We start from the raw sequence: 22,209 nt of genomic DNA on the forward strand, positions 1-22,209 counted from the left end.
AGCAGAACTGTTTCATTTGCAGAGAGGCTTCATTAACTCTATATAAACTTTTAACCATACAGAATTCCAAACTTCATTTTGACCTCAACGCTATGAAAAACTAAGGGGATATAAAAAAATTGTGAAGGATTCCAAGGAATAAGCTTCCAAATAAACCACTGAGAAAAACAGGTGCACAGGCAAATTAATACAAAAAATACTCAAATCCAGTTTTGGATTGTGTAATATACAACTACAGGACAATTGTAAGAACTACATGCAAGACTGATGCCATTACTTTCACCTTATGAGGCTAACAAGAAAAGAAGCCTATACAGTGGTTAAGGGAAAAGTGTTGCTCCTGAAATATCTTAGACATTTCAGAGGGCATTCTGCAACCAAAGCAGTCTTCATAGTTAGCAGTAACATTTAATGATAGAATTAACTTTTTAAAAACAAAGTCCCAAACATAATCTATATCAGCCTTAGTACATTCTTAAGTATTACACAGTTACAAATGGTAATTATCTATATTATTACAAATACAGTCCATATATAACTAATTTGCTAATTTATACAACTCAAAGATCCAGCAGTGATGAGCATATAGTTATAGCATAATGGTAGAAAAGGGAACATATGATTCAGAAAACAGATTATTATATATGACACGCCAGTGGGAAGTTTTGGTAATAGTGATTTTATTTCATTTTCTCCTACCTGATAAATTCTAAATGGGATGTAACGAAATCCACTATCTTCTGGAGGATACTCCATGAGTTTTCGATTTATTGCCCAAAACTGCTCAAATTTATCTGTGAAGGTAAAATTAGATTTTGTTAAAATTAATAACACATATTCTTTTCCAGCTCAGATTGATAAATGAGACAGTATTGGAAAAACATAAAAAGCATGCAGAATTTCCTTACGTGAGTTTGGCTTACATGAATTTGTTTTCATAGAATCATAGAATAGTTAGGGTTGGAAAGGACCTTAAAATCATCTAGGTCCAACCCCCCTGCCATGGGCAGGGACACCTCACACTAAACCATGTCACCCAAGGCTATGTCCAACTTGGTCTTGAACACCGCCAGGGACAGAGCATTCACAGCTTCCCTGGGCAACCCATTCCAGTGCCTCACCATCCTTACAGTAAAGAACTTCTTCCTTATATCCAAACTAAACCTCCCCTGTTTAAGTTTTAACCCGTTACCCCTTGTCCTATCACTACAGTCCCTAACGGAGAGTCCCTCCCCAGCATCCCTATAGGCCCCCTTCAGATACTGGAAGGCAGCAGCCTTCATGAGGTCTCCATGCAGCCTTCTCTTGTCCAGGCTGAACAGCCCCAAGTTCCTCAGCCTGTCTTCATATGGGAGGTGCTCCAATCCCCTGATCATCCTTGTGGCCCTCCTCTGGACTTGTTCCAACAGATCCATGTCCTTTTTATGTTGAGGACACCAGAACTGCACACAATACTCCAAGTGAGGTCTCATGAGAGCAGAGTAGAGGGGCAGGATCACCTCTTTCCACCTGCTGGTCACACTCCTCTTGATGCAGCCCAAGATATGGTTGGCTTTCTGGGCTGCAAGTGCACACTGAAGCTGTCTCATGTTAAGTTTCTCATCGACCAGCACCCCCAAGTCCTTCTCTGCAGGGCTGCTCTGAATCTCTTCTCTGCCCAACCTGTAGCTGTGCCTGGGACTGCTCTGACCCAGGTGTAGGACCTTGCACTTGGCATGATTAAACTTCATAAGGTTGGCATCAGCCCACCTCACAAGCGTGTCAAGGTCCCTCTGGATGGCATTCCTTCCCTCCAGCGTATCAACCGAACCACACAGCTTGGTGTCATCGGCAAACTTGCTGAGGGCGCACTCAATCCCACTGTCCACGTCAGTGACGAAGATGTTAAACAAGACCGGTCCCAACACAGATCCCTGAGGGACACCACTTGTTACTGGTCTCCAGCCGGACACTGAGCCATTGACCACAACTCTTTGCTTGCGGCCATCCAGACAGTTCTTTATCCACCAAGTGGTCCATCCATCAAATTGACGTCTCTCCAATTTAGAGACAAGGATGTCATGTGGGACAGTGTCGAAAGCTTTGCACAAGTCCAGGTAGATGACATCAACTGCTCTACCGCTGTCCATCAGTTCTGTAGCCCCATCATAGAAGGCCATCAAATTGGTCAGGCAGGATTTCCCCTTAGTGAAGCCATGCTGGCTGTCACCAAGCACCTTGTTGTTTTTCATGTGCCTTAGCATGCCTTCCAGGAGAATCTGCTCCAAGATTTTGCCAGGCACAGAGGTGAGACTGACTGGTCTGTAATTCCCCAGGTCATCTATTTTCCCCTTCTTGAAAATGGGGGTTATATTTCCCTTTTTCCAGTCGTCAGGAACTTCACCTGACTGCCATGATTTTTCAAATATGATGGACAGTGGCTTAGGAACTTCATTGGCCAGCAACCTCAGGACCGGCAGATGGATTTCATCAGGTCTCATGGACTTGTGCACATTCAGGTTCTTAAGATGGTTTTGAACCAGATCCTCTCCTACAGTGGGCCTGGGGTCTTCATTCTCACAGTCCCTGCATCTGCCTTCTAAGACTTGGGTGGTGGGGTCAGAGCATCTGCAGTGAAGACTGAGGCAAAGAAGTCATTAAGAACCTCAGCCTTCTCCAAATCCAGGGTAGCCAGTTCTCCTGATAGCTGTTCCCTACATTTCTCTTCCTTATTTATTCTTGTCCTCGGTTTAGCAGTAGCAGTCATTTTTTCTCCTTCTTAGTAGCTGGTGCAGTGCTGTGGTTTTGACTTTTGGCCTGGGAACAGAGCTGGTAACATTAATGTTTAGTCTGACCAAGGACTTTGTGAGCCTCATGCTCTGCCAGGGAAGAGGGGAAGCCAGGAGGAAGCAGAGACAGGACACCTGATCCAAACTAGGCAAAGAGGTATTCCATACCACAGCACGTCATGCCCAGGATGTAACTGGGAGTTACCTGGAAAGGCTGGCTCACTGCTCAGTCAGGCTCGGTATCGGCAGGTGATATAGTATTCTCTTCCCTTGTTATTTCCCTCATCATTATTATTATTGGTGGTAGCAGCAGCGGTTTGTGTTATACCTTAGTTACTGGACTGTTCTTATCTCAATCTGTGGGAGTTACATTCTTTCGATTCTCCTCCCCATCCCTCCAGGAGCTTGGGAAGGGGGAAAGGGAAGAAAGAGCGGGGGGGGGGAACAGACTGTGTGGCTGACTTGCCAACAGAGTTTAAACCACAACAATTCTGAAGCCAAAGGTAAGTCATAGGCAGCCTCCTATAAAAACCGTAATGTAGGAACTTACCAAACTGAAAGAGAAAGCAATCTGAATTCATATTGCATCTCCCACTGTTAGGGAAATATTGCGCCACAAGTTACGGATATCATTACCTCAGTAGTGTCTATTCCCCTACCCCACCTCCCACTGCCACTTGTCCACACTCTCAAAGTTTGCTAAGAATACCCTATTGTTCTTAACTATATATGAATAATAGGTGTAAAGTAGAGAAACTAAAATAGTACAAAAATTTCTTGAGGGGTTTACATTTGGATATGTAAACCTTAAAATAATCTTCAACAATGTACAATATAATCAGAAAATATATTGCCGGTTTCATGACACAACCTGAAAATAAAAGGTTATGTTTGAAACATATTTTTGTTAATATTATCCAAGTGAGTAGGTATCGTAAGGTAGCCCAAGGCAGCACACCATTTCATCCTTTCAGACATTACAAGAACCGAATAGCTTATTGTGTTTAAAATTATTAAGGACAGCAGTTTTTTCAATGTTCCCTCCTCAGCACAATATTCAGACCAGTCTCAAGAAACCTGGTGGTATAACGATTACAGAATTAAGCCCCCCTGAGGTAAGGTGAAATTCAGGAAATCTGTTCGCAGAACAAAGGATCTTCCCGCTTCCAAAACTGCTAATAACAATCAAAAGAACTGCAGAAAATTGAAAGAGTCTGAGATTTGCTTCACTCCATGTACAGTACAGATGCCTGTCAGTGCATTAAAAGACACAGTTAATATATATGGCAGGTTTTACAATGCATTGCTTTTCCTGACTGAATGTGACAAGGCAGGAATTTCCAAGAAATGGTAGACAAACTCCTGCCAGGTATTCTGTAGGAGCATTTCCTGATACTTATCTCAAAGTACTCCCACACCCTTGTTTCCTGAGAGGCAAGTGCCTCTTGACAAGCACTTACATGAGTGGCAGTCAGCATCACCATTCAGGCACCTGCCTGCGATGAGTTGCTGCTCGGACACAGGGCACCACCCCATAGCTCACCAGCTGGGGAGCTCAAAAGGTGGCTGTGACAGTGATGACCCTGGCTCTGATTGCGCCCAACCAAGTCTGCGTTTGGGAGCCTCAGCCTAAACTCAGAGGTTTATTCTTACAAAGTCTGACACAAAGAATGACTGACTGCATCCTCCTCACAAACTCCATCACTGGGGAGGTGAAGACCTAGCACGCTTCCCTCGGCCTTGGAGACAGCATTGTGAATGACTTACAACTTTCACTACAGACTGTGTGGACAGCAGGCACCGATTGATTAATACTTCAGTTACCACTTCTGACTATATACTCAGTTGATAAAATGACTAATTATGTGATACACAAACCAAAATGAACAAAGCCTATTTAAGCTGGTTAGCTTCAGCAGACTCTTAAATAAGGAATCTACATATTTGGAGACATCCTACTTAAACATAAATGAAACAAACATAACTTCATTTACTTGTTTACTATTGCAGTAACTAGGAAAGTTGAGTGAACAGCTTACTGTCCTCAAAATTCAACAGAAATGAGCAAATAAATCTTATGGACAAGATGAATATGGAATTCTGAACAAATAATAGACAGCAGGAGCTTAAATAGATTTTCCCTTATGACATATATGGCAAACAAGTGAATCTTTGAAGGATAAAAACATAAAACATTAGTAATGTAGAGTTGATTCACTTCTTCATTCCAACTTCCTCACCTCCCAGAAATTATGCAGGTAATCTTATTTAAAGCAGGTAAATTTACAAATATATTGTTCTCTGAACACCGGGATATTGCTCAAGACAATCTACTTTTTTTTTCAAGATGTTTAAATTTCTAATATTTTCTAAAAGTAACAGCAGTAACTCTGCAACAGTTAACAATGAGACTTGTTGCATTTCATGATCAAGTATGTTTTGTCAATCTACCTTATATCCTCAGAATGAAAAGCTTTCTAATAAATTAGCCAGAAATAATGGAGTCAGACATCTCAAGACACATCTCCACTGTGTGTACAGCACTGTCTGAAGATATCTACGATAATTCATCCTCATAACCTTGTGCTGCTGTCCTCCAAACATCTTTGCATGAATGTAGTATTTTTACTATGGGAGACTGAGTTGAGTGTAAGAAAATCATCACAAGTTTTCAAAGCAAGCAGCAGGAAAAGGTTATCCAGTTTGCATACTGATATATATGACTGGCAAAAGCTTTTATTACCATTAGGTGCATTGACTAAATGCCAAAAGCCTAAAGCTTCAAAAATCTAAAATGAACTTTTGCAGAAACCTTAAGACTCAAAGCTTAAAACAAACAAAAAACCCAACACACACGACCATGCCCCCCCCCCCGACCCTGCCCCCAGCACCACCACCACCAAACCCCTTGAAAATGTAAGTGAGAGGATTTCTCATTCTCCCACTTCTGTGTACCTCCTTTATATGCAAAGCTTTAGTGCTATGATGAGCTATAAGAACCAATTAGTGCTTTGGCTAGCCAGTTCTTAAAGACAGAAGACACCCTAAGTTTGACAATCAAAACAAAACTGAGTTTTCACCAAGCCACTAAACAAGAACCTTTCCCTACCTATTAGCAAAAGCACTTTACACACTCATCTCCCTCCCTTGTAAAAAGCTTATGCAGTCTACCTGGTATCTAAACTCCTGTAATAGCCAAATCTGATTACTTTTGTTTTCCACAACCCATCTGTTTTCAAGAAAGTACTTGACCAATGTGCTACAGAGTTTCTGTATTAGCAATAAACGGGACTTGCAAAAGGGAAATGCTCATATCTGAACAACAATATTTAAAGTAATAGCAATAAGATCCAAACAGAAGTGAGATTAGTGACAGTGTAAAAGTTTCATATGACTACTAATCATATTTCTTAAACAAGAGAGGGTGGTGGCTATATAACTTTGCCTAAAGGGAAATATAAAACTTTTTCACTGCATTTTATGTCAAAGAGCAGAAAATTAATAATCAAATAATGCAGGTGAGATCCACTTGAAAAATCCATCACTTAAAATTATAAATAACTTATAAGTATTTATTAGAAATGCAGTCACTAAATGACACCAGACAGATCTAATCCTTCAGTACTACAGAGATGCACACATGCATGTTTTTTTATTGGTACTATTCATGGTGTCTTCTTAAAGCCATTTATTTGTATAAATTTGAAATGTATCTCTAGCTCTATGCAAGCAATACCAATGTGCAGCTTGCATAAAAATGTGTCCAGTCCTCAAGTTCAAAAGACACAAATCTTTTGTGTATTCTCAGTGGTTCACCACTGTCTAGTAACCATATGAACCATAGAAATGATGCACGGCTAGAAGCACTTGCACAAAACCAACCATAACATTAGCTATGAGACTGTAGTGGGTCTCATGCAGAGCACACAGTGCTCATGTAGAGCATGAGAGACCAAGAAATCCTCGATTAGGTAAGCACTACTTAGCAACGAGTAAAACATTGGTGTGTTATCAGCACTGCTCTCAGACTGTACCAGCTCCTACAAAGAAAATAAACTCTATCCCAGCTGAAACCATCAGAGACCAGGCTCTCCAACTGATGTATCAGAACCATAAATAAACTTTAAATTGGAAGTGCCTTTGGATGTCAAAATTTGGAATAAAAGCTCCTGCCCCCACCTCCCCTCCCCCACCAAAAGGAAAAAAGGAAAAAAAAAAAAAAAAAAGCTGAAGAGCTGTCTACACAGTCAAATGAGTTTGCTCAAGGCCTTGCCCAGACATGTTTTGACCATCCCCACAGGTTTCCACTCAGCCACTCTCACTTCCTCGGCCCAAATATCCCAGACTTCCTCCCATACAAGCTTGCAACCATTTTGTTTTGTAATTCTACAACTCTACTGCCAATGGAGGCATGCCTGAGAGCAATCTGACTCTATCTAGTCTACCAGCCGTCCTTCTAGGTAGTGGAAAGCAGCTATTAGGTCCATCCTCAGCTTTCTCACCTTCAGCCTAAACAAGACAATTCTCCCCACTCTCTTTTAATATAGCATATGCTTCAGCCCCTAACCATCCTAGCAGCACCCTACTGGACTCTTTTCTATTTGCCAACGATTCTTTTGTCCTGGAGTCCCAAAGAAGCCAACAGCATTCCCAGCAAAGCTTTACAAGTGCTGAGCCGAGGGGAAGAATTACCCACCATCTGGCTATATTCTAGGGGACACAAGGGCAAAAGCAGCTCCCCGGTTAACCTTCCAATTTTGCAACACACACAACAGACTTTTAATTCAGCTTGCTGCTCACCATTTGCCACTTTCACAAAGCTGCTTCTCAGTCAGTCCCTAGTCTGGCTGGATGCATGGGGTTCTTCCTGTCCCTGGTGCAAGACTTTGCGCTTGTTTCTGTCAGCTCCTGCTTGCCTATTGCTCCACCTTGTCACGGTTCCTCTGAATGGCAGACCTGCCATCAACTGCTCTCAACAACTTTTTCATTTAGTCATAAACTCACTAAGGGTTTAATCTGTCACATATATATGATCAAATAAACTGTACTTTACAGACAGCTACAAGTCAAGGATACAAAGTGTATTTTCTTAATATTAAAGGAAGTGTATTTTCTACTGACTCACGTGCTAATAAGCATTGTATTTGCAGCCAGAAAGGAGTCTTCTCAAAATCTAGTATTAATTCTACTTCCACTTTGTTTCCAGGAAGACTAAGACTCTACATGCATGCAGAGCTCTGCTGACTGCTGAGCAATATTAACCAATTTTGTAACAAGTTAGGTTTTTTGTAACATGCCTCAAACATGAAGCACTGTTGATGATAAAAGATAAACACTATAAACACTTCAAAACTAACTGTACCATGCTATTCAGAAACAGCTTTTACAGGTAGTTACTCTATTTCTCAGCTATTTAAAGACTTGTCTCTATATTACTTTAGGCCATCTAATCTCATAGTTCTTATTTGTGTACAATAAAACCACAGATAATCACAATTATCACGATCCTCAGGAGGACTCCAATACGTGTTTGACTATGACAGTTCAGTGCCAGCCTTTTTGAGAACAGAGTTTGAAATACTGGTATGGCGCCATTAAAACATACTTTTTTTTTTTTCTTTTTTTTTTTTTTCTCTTTTACACATTGCCACCATGCCCAGTGAAAATGTTATTGCGGTTAAATGCTGAGGCTGCTTGGGTGTTTTGACAGATTGTGATATATAATACAAATCTACAACTGAAGATGGCACTTAAGTTTACTAGTCTTTTTCAGATTATTTTCAGGAACAAGTTAACTATCGCATATGGAGAGGTAAGACTTTAGAACTGTTTTGACTTAGATAAGTGACAGACGCTACCTATAGAAATATGTGGAAATATTCTTCACATCACAGTTAGCAATGTAACAACATCCAACATGAATGTATGTATCTGGAGTAGTCATAATTTTCCCATGCAATTACACAACAGTCATTGCCTGAAGTATCTCCACCATATGAAGTGCCCATTAATCTTACGTACCCTCCAAATTTGCATTCAGTTGGCATGTTACTATGTAATACCACAGGAAAGCGGTGGTGATTGTAAAATTTAGATGTCAAAACCAAATAGGTTTTACTTGGCCTGCGCACTCCAAATAAGACATGGAATCCTTCCAAACATCGTGCTAACTAGCTCAAGTACTAACAACAATCAAGTACAGTGGTATAGGCCTCAAGGTTGGCAACCTAGGTTTGTCACTCCCTTTTTAGTACTATTATAATTTAAACAAATCAATTCAACTCAGCTTGCCTATATGCACTGTAACAAATTGCCAACAGAAGTGTTTACTATCAGAGAACAAATAAGAAAAACTTCCTTATGTATAGTTAGCTGTAAATTCTAGTCCGAAAAAATATATTAATTCATTAGCCACACTATAAATTGAGCTACAGATGCAGACCAAGAAAAAAAAAGTGGGAAACCCTCCCCCAACACTGTACAATTAGGTTTGAGGGTAGTGTATTTAACACATTTACTTTTATGCTGTAATTTATCCATTAGCTATTATAGCAAAGTAGCATTCTGAAGATAAGAGAAATAAAAGCACATTGCTTGAGTGTTGCAGGCTAACAGGACATTCTGAAAACTGTATGACAAAGCAGTATTTCACTCTTCAGATTACTTATCAGATCCTAAAAGGTCTTTTCCTCCTGTTTTAATATACGCAAGGGAGCCATACCCTACAAACATTCTTCTCACTTACTAAACATATTCATAAAACAGAAGTTTCACTTTAAGTACACTGCCTCCTTAACATCATCTCCCTTTGTTTTTCTAGGTCATCAAATTATCTGGAAAAGGTTCGGGGAAGAAATTCATAAAGACAGAATACTTTCTTTCCTTTAATCAAATATGAAAATACATATATCCTACCAAATACAACCTTTCTGTGTAGCCTAAAAGTAGGTGATGTCAGTAGGTATTGTCACTTAAGCTAAAAAGAAAGCTCTGATAACTATTAAACAAAAATGTGTAATCCATTTTTGAAACACATAACCCATAGATTGTGTAGGAATAGAGGAGGGCTTATTACAGACTCTCCTGAGTAAGTCAAAGGGAAAAGGACACCTGACAATGTCACCTCCCGTTCTCTGCTCACAGACTAGACAGCCTTGATATTTTAATACCTTCTTTGCCTCTGATTATGCTCAGTTCATATACATGAAAATAGAGCAGCATATCTCTGTATAATTCACTAAACTACTTTGCTTTCCTTGTACTATGCTTTTTCTAATACAGCTTTTCTTCAGACTTAAGGCACCTGTATATAAGTGCAGCTGTCAAGCTCAGGCATTTACTAGGAGAAAATAATGCAGAAGCATTTCAAATTGCGAAGTAAAAAGCCCTCAACTACTAAAGTTAATTTTAAAAATTAAGTCTGCTTTTAGAGATAGTTTACTGTGAAATTCAGTTAGACCTTACACATCTTACAGGAAATGACATTTTAAGGGGAGGGAGGAAGGAAAGCAGAAGGCAGAAAAAAAACCAAACCAAACCAAAAAAACACACAGGCTCTGCATCACTTACACCCAAGTAAAACAGACTTACAGAAACAGTGCAAGATTCTCTCAATCTGAATCCAAGTGTACCAAATATCTGAAAAAAGCTATATGAGATGAGAACAGTGAAGGTAGAGAACCAGCTGATTTGTGGTTGGGGTTGAAGATGAAAGGCACACCTGCTTCAGCAGGAAGTCTGGAAGGTGGCTGCATTTCTGAAGAAATGGTAACATTCCAGGAGGAAGAGTCTCAAAATGAGTACAAAACACAAAGGCCTTCAAACTTCAAACTCTCCACAGTATATGAATAGGTTATATGGTTGGCAGATTACTTGTGCCAAAGACAGACACATCCAAGCTTACTCCCTCTGAGTTTCATGGTTTTCATTAAACACATGGATGTCTCACACAAGATGGTGAAAACAGTAGAAAGCACCTGCATCTAGCTCTATCTGTCCCTAGACAACCTCTTCTCATGGCAAAGACTTAGTATAAAGTAGCATTGTGAATGCTGGGTTCCCTTTTGCTTTTCTCCCTTTTCTGTGTTTGTGCAGTTCATGTCCTCCTTTGAGACCCACTATTTCTCCCCAGCCTTACAATGCCCTTGTTGAGAGCAGAGCAGAGAAAGCCAGTGGGGAAATTCAGACTGCCGTCAATTCCTCACCTCTGCACTGCGACCAGGGCAGCAGTGTGAGTAGGACCAGGCCAGTAAAGAAGAGTAATAGTGCAAAAGTCAGCTTCAGGGGGGTGATAGTTTAGAATCCTGGATACTGCACCATACAGGGCTGAGTAGTTGTATAGCCAGTTGTGCAGGAAGGGTAACAAGCCAGTAACCACTGCAGAACTCGCACTGAAATCCAGGTCACAATCCATTACCAGAAAACAAAACAAAACAACCCAAAACAACCCACAATCGATCAAATCCAAACACAAATGACCACCACCACTACCAAAACAACAGAATCCCTGGAAGGCCTGCTCTGATGCATCTCATACTTATCAAACTTGTGTGGGCCATGTGTATACAGCACAAAAGAGGTGCTGACTATTTCTTTTTGGCACTTCAAACACTTCTGGACAGGAATGTGATAACCTAGAAATAACACGACTTCTGCCCCTCAAAACCCCAAGGCTGGTTTAAATATAATTTAGAAATAAATACAAGGTAACACAGGCCTGATTCTGTCAGAAAGACAAGAAAGATCACATGCATTAGAAGATAAAATATTGCATATTCTGAATATTTGTAGGATTTTTCTCCTTTAATAAGAACAATTCAATATGGCCACTTAACTTCTGGTAAGCCCTACAGCACAAATGAGCATTATGTTCTTTTTCCATAATATTTCCAGTAAAATAATAACTTTATTATATTTTATAATACATAAAGAAGCCTTAAAATTGGCTTTGAGTTTTTAGCAGTTATTTCCCCCACTTATGTATCAGAAATACCAACTCTAGTTTTCACCTATCATAAAGGATGCCTATGAAAATTTCAGGATTTGGTTGCTTATGTCTCTCCACAACTGATGAAAAGCAGCTGTGTTGGATCTAACCCCTTCCTTTATCAGAACCATCATATACTGAAGTTATAGATACTAATTCTTTGAACAATGCAAAAAAGAAAAATAATTAAAAAATACAGCTCTCCCCCTAAAACCAGCTCAGATTGAAATTGTTTGATCCTGAGTCACCACTAGACTCACAAAGAACTAATGTTTCAAAGCTGAAAGCCTTTATTTTTCCACACAAAAGGCAAAAAGAAAAAAAAACACCCACTGATAATCCTCTACCCATGATAAAAATGGCCATAACACTATTAAAACAAAACCAGTAGCAACCTTTTCCATGATTTCTGACCAAGTAATTTTAACAATTCTTACAAAGGAAGAAAGGTCCAGTTCTGGGCCCCTCAGTTCAAGAAGGACAGGGAATTGCTTGAAAGAGTCCAGCACAGAGCCACAAAGATGATTAAGGGAGTGGAACATCTCCCTTATGAGGAGAGGCTGAGGGACTGGGTCTCTTTAGCTTGGAGAAGAGGCGCCTGAGGGGTGACCTCATCAGTATTTACAAATATGTAAAGGGTGAGTGTCAGGATGATGGAGCTAGGTTTTTTTCAGTGATATCCAGTGACAGGACAAGGGGCAATGGGTGTAAACTGGAGCATAGGAGGTTCCATGTGAACATCAGGAAAAAGTTTTTTACTGTAAGAGTGACAGAGCACTGGAACAGGTTGCCCAGGGGGGTTGTGGAGTCTCCTATGTTGGAGATATTCAAGGCTCGCCTGGACAAGTTCCTGTGTGATGTACTCTAGGTTACCCTGCTCTGGCGGGGGGATTGGACTAGATGATCTTTTGAGGTCCCTTCCAACCCTTGGGATTCTGTGATTCTGTGATCTATATAGCCTACATTTATCACTTCCCTATCACAGTCAGCTATCCATGACACTGGTCCAAATCAGTACAACACAGATGTACCTGTCACAGAGAAGTATTCTAGCTAAGAAATACCTGTTTTATGGACAAAGGTTGGCTAACTTAAGTCTAAAGAACAAGCAAAATCACAGCACAAGCAACAGACAGAAAAGTACTTTTACCTTCCTGATTTGGTAGCAGACTAACACAAAACCAGAAATGGCGGGAGAAGGGATGTTAACGTTATGAATATCTACCAGCTGTTACCAGCCGAAGATTTTGCTGCAAATTCACTGTTACAGGTCTTCCCCTAAAAACAACTGAAAAGTTTCTCATGCTACCCATTCAAGCACTTCCTTCTCAGCAGAAATCTCTCTACTGAATTGCACTTGTAATTGGTAGTTACATACTTCCAAACAAGAAAAACTAGGTTTTTTTCCCAAAAACATTTAATACATATCCTGTGAGTACGGCTATCACCTATCCTATATTTAAGAACTGAAGAAAATGTTTTGAAGTTTCACAGAAAATTAAAAAAAAAAACCAAAACAACAAATTTGCAGATGTATCATTACTTACAAGGCAGTTATCACAAATGCTACTTTCTTTTCTTTTTTGTGGTAGTTCATTCTGTTTCACAAAGAGGTTTAAAATTATTACATCTCAAATGAAAGCCTACAAAAACATACTGAAAGCTACAATGCTTAAAAAGAGTCATCTTAGTTTCACAAGCTTTTCTTGTTTCTCTTTTATGAAAAGCTGAGAAATTAAAATTAGCATTTGAAAGTATTCAAAAGATTGTTTAAGCTTCTCATTTAGGTGTCAGATTCCACAGGTGTGATTTCTCATCAAGTACAGTGAAACTTTGAAATCAGTCTTGCTAGGCAACACTGTAAAGCAAAACAGGAAAATTTTGGTTTCCCTACAACTGAAAATATTTAGACAAATAATCAACTAAAAGAGAACCTAAGATTAGCACAGAAAGAACACACTGCTTATCTGGTTCCAGTACCTTAATATCTTAAGGGTACCAAGGTTGTATAACTTCTGGTTAAGAAAAGGACAGTAACTTACACCATTTCATTGTGTAGACAACTCTTCTTCCACTATTATAACTCATTATACTTGTATTATAACTCATGTTAGAAGAATTTAGTTTTAATTTTAAAAAGTATTCATAAAAAAGCACACACAAAGTGCACTGCTGGGAACATTTGAATGCTGGGATGAAGTGAAAAGATTTCTTTTTGCAATAAAGCTAATAATTCTTGAAATAGAAAATTATGCTGGCACAGCATTTTGCTTCTCTCAAGCTAAACTGCTTGCAAGATGTACTTGTATAACAGCAAAATATTTTGCAGAATTATTAATATAGAAGTTTAAATTGACTTGTAACAATGTGAGCCTTGGGGAAATATCTATTTTTATACTGATCCTGTCTTCCAGTGGACCGGAACTCTTTATTTACTGCTAATTCACTTTTGTGAATATATTATCAATCAGTTTGTTAACTAATAGCTATACAAACCAGAATCATTCAAGAAGTACTTTAAATTGAAACAGACATTGTACAGTTTCATCTCAATTTCTAACTCTCCGCCATTTAAATAAAAGAAACAGAGACCAGAGTTTCTAATAAGCACTCAATCTTCAAAATTATTACAGGAGTATCTTTCATAAGAAATGCAATATCACTAACAACAACAACAAAAAAAACAAACTCCACACACTCACTGAGTACACGTATTAAACCCAAACTAACTTGGAACCTCACTGTCTAAGGCAAACGCATGCCTTAGGTCTTCTTGCATTCAAAGCTCTTCCTGTTTCATTTAATTTTTCTTATAAACATATAGGAAGATGTTAATTCTAAGCATTTAGTATTTTGTACCTCAACACAGAATAAACATCTTCATGCTTGCAGCTTCTCTAAAATACCTTTACTAGTAATAACATGAATGACAGCTTCAGGAGATAAGGAAAAGACACTGAACGTAGCACTACCATCCATTCCAGATAGCAGTTTCTGAAATACTTACAAAGCTATTCAACTTACAGACCTCTAAGAACCATGATAAAAAAGAGGAGACACTAAAACAAAAAAAAAAGTTACATTTTGCACAGTTGCATTTTGCAGTACAGATTCTGCCATCTGTGCAAAGAAAGAACACTAATTATTTTACAACATAGTATGCTGAATTATTTTTGCTGCTTTTTCAAGTCAATACTTATCTATGCAGAAGTCTTTGTGAAAGCCATGGTAGTATCAATTAAAAAACCCCAAACACCTCCCCTTCCCCCCCCAAAAAAAAAACAACACAAAAACAAATCAAACCATCAAAACAGAACTACTCCATGAAAAAAGCCTTGGCCTTTTGGCACAGAGAAAAGTAAAACTATTATTCTACTGGGCAACTTTTTTAAGTTTACCTGTATTGTTTATCAGTGACTATCCTCAAGCATTTCCTTTAACTAGAGGAAACAATCTTTTTTACCTTGGAGTCCAAGATCATTAATAGTGAACAGTGTTTACACCCCAGGTGTCTCCCAAATAAAGACCGTAAGCTGCACAAAAATACACTAGGCAATACATATCTTTTTATTTTGTTTTGTTGCTGGTTCTGATTTGTTAAAACAGAGTCACGACTCAAATCAGTTCTCTGAATAACTGAATCCACATTTGGATTATCACATAAACAGTGACTTAAAAGAAGTAATTAAAAAAACATTATCTTTTCCATGAAATTAGACTAAAATTCCACAGAACAATGACAATTTCTATCCTGTACCATGACTAAAAATTTAAGAAATTATTTTTTAGCGTGCAAGACCTAAATATAATTCATACTAGATTCACTGTATTTACCATTTTGTAATCCCATCCACAATTGTTTATGATCCTTTTTCTGCATCTCATTGATAACTTGGCTTTTGTGCTTTAATGCATCTGCTTCTTTTATAGAAGCCATAAAATGAGCTTCAATCACATCCTTAGAGTGGCAGTGTAGGAGATCCTTTTCTGGAAAATTCTACAAAGAGAAAAGATAGGTCAAGATAAATAAATGCATCACATAACTTAGAAAAATCACAAATAAATGATAATTTTAATCAGGTTTATATTTATAAAAAGTATTTGATATATTTATTTTTTTTACTTTCAGGATTAAGACGGGCTTATTTAAATGAGGTTTCAGATTACATAAAAAATATGAAAGATTTAGCAAGTACTTAATCCAAGGTGTTACATTTTTTAAAACTAAATTACATCATCTTTTAGTTATTTCTGCTGACCTTTAACTTACACCTTTGAGACAAACTTAAATTAGCTAATCTTCTGACAAGCAGTAATATAAGGACATTAAAGTCAGTTCATATGACTACATGAAATTGAAAAGCACTGTGGTACAGCAACTTATTTCTCAAGATGGGTTTACTCTGGCATGGCAACATCACACACTGCCACTGTTGTTCTCCCAGAGCTCTCAGAACATGTAACAACGAAATCCTGATTTATGAAACTAGACATCTTGCAGTTCTTCAAAACACTCTGGAAGTTTTTTCATCCCAGAACTCTCTGACATACATCAGACATCAGTGTAGCAATTACAGTGGTTTCAAACACATCCCCAACTTCATTCAGTCAGTCATTTCAGAAGTTTCAACATGTACAAATACATACTGTAAGAATGTATGACTTCAGTGCACACTTCTAAAAAGAATCGGACTACTCTTGCTGGCAAGACCTTTTCTAAAACACCTCCAACAGAACAACTGCTTCCGAATACGCTTTTTGTTTCACCTCAAACATCAACAGACTAAATTCAAGCCTATTAACCCAGCATTTTCCTTTGGAACAGTTTTCCCATTGCATTGTTTCTTTTATAATGGGGAAAATAAAGTTTCAAAGTTAAATACCATGATTTCTAGTTAACCCCAAGTATGTTTTGCAGTGATCACCTCACCTCGTTTCAAAGTATTTAAGAATGCTGCATCAAAGCTAGCCTTGCACAAGGACTCTTCTGAGCAAAGATCAGTAGTGCTATGAAGTCATACCTAATGGTTTTACAACACCTAATCAAAATAATGTCTCTCCTATGACTAAGCTGTCACAAGACCAAACTCATTTCCCTCAGTTCTCTAAAGGAGACCCACATGAAATACAATAGCTTTCCTTGACTTCAAGGATTTCTACAGCATCTCATATCCATGCTCAATGTGCCCAGAGGATAAGCACTTCTCAATCTTCCCAGTCTTCAGTCAACTCAAGCTGACTGAATTAAAAACATTATAGGAAGTTCTTCCATTATACCCACTCACTTGCACTGACAGTCTCACAACTTAACTTGAAAAAAAATAATAAAAAATTGGATTTTCAGATTGTAATAAATTCATTTTCAAAGGAAAGTCATTTGAAAGCACAGACAACCTCATGGAAAACAGCTGTAGATTTACAGACAACTTTAGACAATTCCTGAAGGAATTTCTAAAGGTGTATTTCAGTTTTACCTTGAAATGCACTGTGATGCTCCAAGGAAGGGCTGTATTTGATGCATGGAGATCAAACAGCAAACCAATTGGGTAATGCCTATAAATGAAGAGACATTAAATGAACACAAAAGCTGTGCATTTATTTTACATATAACAGTTAACATACCTGCATTTACATTAAAAAAAAAAAAAAATAGTGGGAGCTAACATTCATTATTACTTATTCAGAGAAGTTATACAGACAGGTATTAAGTGACTGACAGTTTCTGGCAGAATCAAGTCTGGAGTTTATATGTTCAGTATCTAAACCAGTGGTCTCCAAGCTGTGCCCAAAAACCACTGCTAGTTTTGAAAGAGCATAAATGGCCTGAGAGATGCTCTGTGGAATCCTTCAAAACAGTATTTTTAGTTAAAAAGATTGATAATGGTAGGAACAGCTAGTCTGACAGAAAATACATGCTTCCAGATATTTGCCGTAGGTTTATACTGCGTTGACCCTTAACGTCTCTTCCCTCTCCCACCTGTCACTGTGGAAAACAGGCAGTGAAATGAAAAATTGACATATCTGTGAGAGGGCTGAAAGAAGACAGTTCAAGATGAAATCTGTAGCTTTACTATCAAATTAAGAAGAATGCAAGGGAAGAAAAGAAGATTAATCAGAGTTTTGCATTTCGGTGGTATTCTGGATTACAGGAGATATATAAGAAGCTGCTTCCTCCAAATATTCACTTCTGTCTTCTTACAGCTTTGTCTTCTTTAAATTCATTCAAAAATACAGCCTCCGGCAATATAAGGAATATGTATCCCATACACAAAACTTCCACAGCACTCCAAAATGGTCTTCCTGCAATTTTCTCACAAGCAGACACCAGCAAGATTTTTCATGTATGTTTTGGGTTTTGTTTTTTTGTTTGTTTGTTGGTTTGGTTTTTTTTTTTCCTTTCTCATTCAGCAGACCAAGCTCCATTCTCTTACCTTTCAAAAATCTTAACTGAAAGAACCTTACTAGCTTTCCATCCTACAAAGAGATAAACACACACTTCAACTGTAAACTCAGTAGCTTCACTGAATTAAATGAGACCGCTCACAGGGAGAGAGCCAAGAACGTACATAAGATTTGAAAGTCCAGAGAGCAGTAACTGAGAGCTGCTCTAAAAGAACACGTGCCAAGCCCATTTCCTAACCTGGTGAACACTCACGCGACAGTCCTTTAGCACCCTCTACGGGTGAGCTAACCCCAAAGGTAAGACAAAGTTACCACAACAGCAAAATAAAAACTGAAACAGTGCTACAATTCTTGAACCTACCTATTACATTTGTAACTTCTTAAAAAAAAGAATAGGGTGAAATATTAAAAAAGTACCTAGAACTGTGTTTTCCTGACAAAAGGGAACAGAGTATAGATAATGCATATCCAGATTTACCCAGACTCACTGCTGATGTTCTTTTTACTAGACTTTTTACTACTACCTGCCAGTCATGCCTTGAATAGTTCAGGGATTCAGCAAGAATTCCATGAAAGAGTGGTTTTACACCTGAGCTAAGTAGCAAAAATCAGATTTCCTTTGATAATTAGATGAATGTGAACAATGACTTTCAGTTACTTTCAATTTATGCAAAATAGCTACAAAGAAAAAAAAGCACCAGTTCTTGACCTACCTCTGTATTTTCTACTCAGATGAGACTACAAAATGAAGTTTGTGTACTCCAACTTTCTTTGGTAAAATCCTTGTGCTTTGCACAATTGATAGACGGTTTTTATTTTGAAAGAGGCCAGCCCTAAATTAATTTTGTTCTGTAACATATGGAATTAATGAAGACAGTAGAGCACAAGAGAAATAATTTTCCATTCAGGAGCACAGTCTTCCATTAAGAGTAAAGTTCAAATTCCAGTTCTCACACACTGGCATTTAATCTGAAGCCAAAAGAAGCCCAAAGTAATGCCTGTACATAATGCCATGTTTCACCTTTTTTCTTTTTAGATACATTTACAAACATTTTTATTTTTTATTGTTATAGTCTATATAACAATACTAAAGCAGCTATTTATATTTCCCTGATAATAAAACCTGGTTTCTTAACCAGGATAGAGAATTAAGGGAGAGACAAAGAGAGAAGTTGAGAAGAGGACTTTGTCAATCTCTACATGGAATAAAAACCCCCAACATCCCCTCACTACATTCTTAAGTGTGTATCTATGTACCTTGTGCTATGAGCTAGCATTACCTCATCAGAGATCTTGCTTCAAGTAATACTGCTGCAATGCTGTTTCTGAACTTCTATTTGAAAAACAGGCATTGCAAGTAAAGAAGTACACAAATGCTCTCTAGAACCTACAGCAACCAGGAGAATTAAGGAAAAATAAACAACTGCTGAGGGAAACATTCAGCCCAGAAAGGTATCATTTTGAAAAAATATTAATGTTGAAATCAAATTGCTTTTAACTAGAGTGGGAGCCAAGAACAGGCAGACTGTGCAGAACTTTCTCAAAGGAAATAATGGGAAAAATATAAAAAGGCACATGCCTAAGAGACAACAAATCTTTTTTTTACAAGATGCTAGAATGATTGATTCTGCAAAGTCTTCTACCTATAGAAGTATAAGAACACCTTGACTGCCAGTCATTGTCAGTTTATTACTGCTTTTATTATTATACAGAGGTGGCTTCAGAGTGTGAGAGAAGTCCTGGGAAATAGGATGTTTAAGTACGTAAAATCCTTTCAAAAGTATGGAAAATTAATTACTATTTTTCTAACAATTCCTTTCTGAACCCAGGACAGAAAGTCACAGCATCAGCTGGTAGGTTGTTTTCAAACCAGAATAATTTACTATGGTAATTCAGTAAGATATGCCACATGGACTGATAAATTCATGACAAAAAAAAAAAATAATCCTATGCTCCAGAACTCTCTGCAGTACTATCAAGTATCAAGCGGCCAAAATCAACATCAGAGATATCAGTCCCTTACCAGCAGCCAGAGCACTGAACCTATACTGTAGTTACAGGTGGAGAAGGAGCTTTCCTCCTGTTGCTAGAAGTCACAGGCTTCCAGCCCTTCCATATCTAAGGAGACTACTTTCCAATCCAGTAATAGCAGACTCAGCCTGCATCTCCTTCAATGTAGTTGTAAGTTTAGGCTCCTGTAGCTGCAGGGTCTCTGAGAGGGCTTTGATCCAATTCCTTTTGTAGTCTCTGATGTTGCACAGATTGATCTCTTCCTTTAGCTCGTTACCATGGTGACATAGACTCTCACTCAACACGCACCTCCTGCAGACATATTCCTTTGCCCCATCAACCACAGTGGCAGGCCCCAGGCCTGCATAACTCCAGATATGGAGGACTTCATCCTCCTTCAGGAGCCTGGCCTAAGTGCTCCAGACCGGTGCTCTCAAACGGTGTCTGAGACTTCCTCAAAAATCTCACTGGGAAACAGAAGAGCTGCAGCTGAAGACAGATACGCTACATCACAACCAGGTATGAAACCGCCAGGCTGTAAGCAATATGACCTCACAGTGCAAAACAAATAATTAGAATAAGCAGTATTATTAGCAAGTTTTATTTGATTCTGAATGCAAAAGTTACACTAAAGAAGAGTAACCATTAATGGTCACTATTCTTTCCCTACCACTAGCTCAACCCAATTCTCAGTTCTGGTATTTGGGTCTTCTGTGGAACAAGCTCCAGCTATTTCGGGGATTACCACTCTTCTAAAACAATGGTTTGCAAATAGCATTTTCCTTAGAAAAGAAATTCCACTGAAATCAGTGGTGCTATTATTGTTCCTGGCAGAATATGCTTAAATTTTCTAAAAGATCAGAGGCTTAATTAGCATAACCAAAATGATACTATTCATTTTCATGTCAATGTTCAATGAGTTTACTAACTCTTCACTTGATTTTAGGATTATAATTTATATTTTAATTCTACACCTATATTCTAGTTTTTGGTTTGGTTTTTATTCTAGTTTATACATTATGGTATTTGAAAACTTACAGAAAATACAGATCTATTTTTGAATGAAGTAAAAAGCTTCTATTTCCTTTCTTGTTACAATTTTAGTGATAATTTAGAAAGCTTTCTCCCATTATCTACCATAGATTACGAACACACTGGAATAAACTTGGTACTTGTATCTGTGACTCAAGGTCGCTATGGCACACAAACAAACAAATTATTGTTAAATTCCAGGTAATTTAAATAGATGTCTAAAGCTGGTTCTGTTAGTCTCGAAAAAGTGAAAACAGTTTTTCTGCTTCTCTATTTATGTATTTTCAAGGTTTATACTAGGTTGGTTTCAAAAGAAATAAGACTAAAAGAGATCTTCTCCATCATCAAGTCTAGAGACTCCATGATATGATGTTGGCTAAGCACAAGACAATCCAGATTCAAGAAGCTAATGTAGTCACTGGTAGTTTTCTTTCCTATTATAATAGAAGAAATAAAAAGAGATATAAAAATCTTCTCTTCAGCATTCAAAACACTAAAATATTTCTGGAGAGCTGATGCTATCTATACAAAGCTAGCAAACACTGCAGCTTTCAAAATGTTTTGTTTAAAACTCTGGCAAAAATAAAGAAACAAAACTGATGAACAGATTTTATGAAAATTAAGTAAATAAAATAATACCAGTCTGATGCCCCAACCTCTCAGAAAAAAAAGTATACTTCTAATAGACCACATAAGACAGAACAAAAATAGAATCAACAGCAATTAGTTCAATAAAGTTGAATTAATTGGATTCAAAAAGGGCCTGTGCATCAGTATTAGATTATCTGTTTTTAGTGTGATCACATACCACACCCATGAAAAGTGAAGGTTATGCACATCTTTTATTATCTTTTTATATATACTATTTATTTTCACACTCCAGAAATACTTCTTATCTCTACTAGGCATCTTTTAAAAAGGTAGAATAAGCTAAACAAAGATTTATTTGGTAATTCTAAGCCAAAATCAGAGACACTTTGTATTACAGTAACTACCAGACTACCTTATACA

General features: G+C 37.9%; 1 protein-coding gene across 4 annotated transcripts in view; it reads right to left on the reverse strand.

The window, feature by feature from the left end:
• ATG5 (autophagy related 5) overlaps positions 1–22,209 on the reverse strand; it is a 74,825-nt gene that overhangs the window by 45,044 nt on the left and 7,572 nt on the right. For all 4 annotated transcript variants that reach the window (XR_009727443.1, XM_061366784.1, XM_061366783.1 and 1 more), the window contains 3 exons: positions 17,229–17,307; positions 15,589–15,751; positions 700–794 (listed from right to left, as the gene is read on the reverse strand). Coding sequence is in view for 3 of the 4 variants with exons in the window: in XM_061366784.1 (XP_061222768.1) it covers positions 700–794; positions 15,589–15,751; positions 17,229–17,307 (337 nt within the window). In the remaining variant the exon portion in view is untranslated. The remainder of the gene's footprint in view (positions 1–699; positions 795–15,588; positions 15,752–17,228; positions 17,308–22,209) is intronic.

The sequence above is a fragment of the Neopsephotus bourkii genome, unplaced genomic scaffold (assembly GCF_033783945.1).
Source record: "Neopsephotus bourkii isolate Nb327-2 ecotype Australia unplaced genomic scaffold, CSIRO-AGI_Nbou_v1 NB_1358, whole genome shotgun sequence".
NCBI lineage: Eukaryota > Metazoa > Chordata > Aves > Psittaciformes > Psittacidae > Neopsephotus > Neopsephotus bourkii.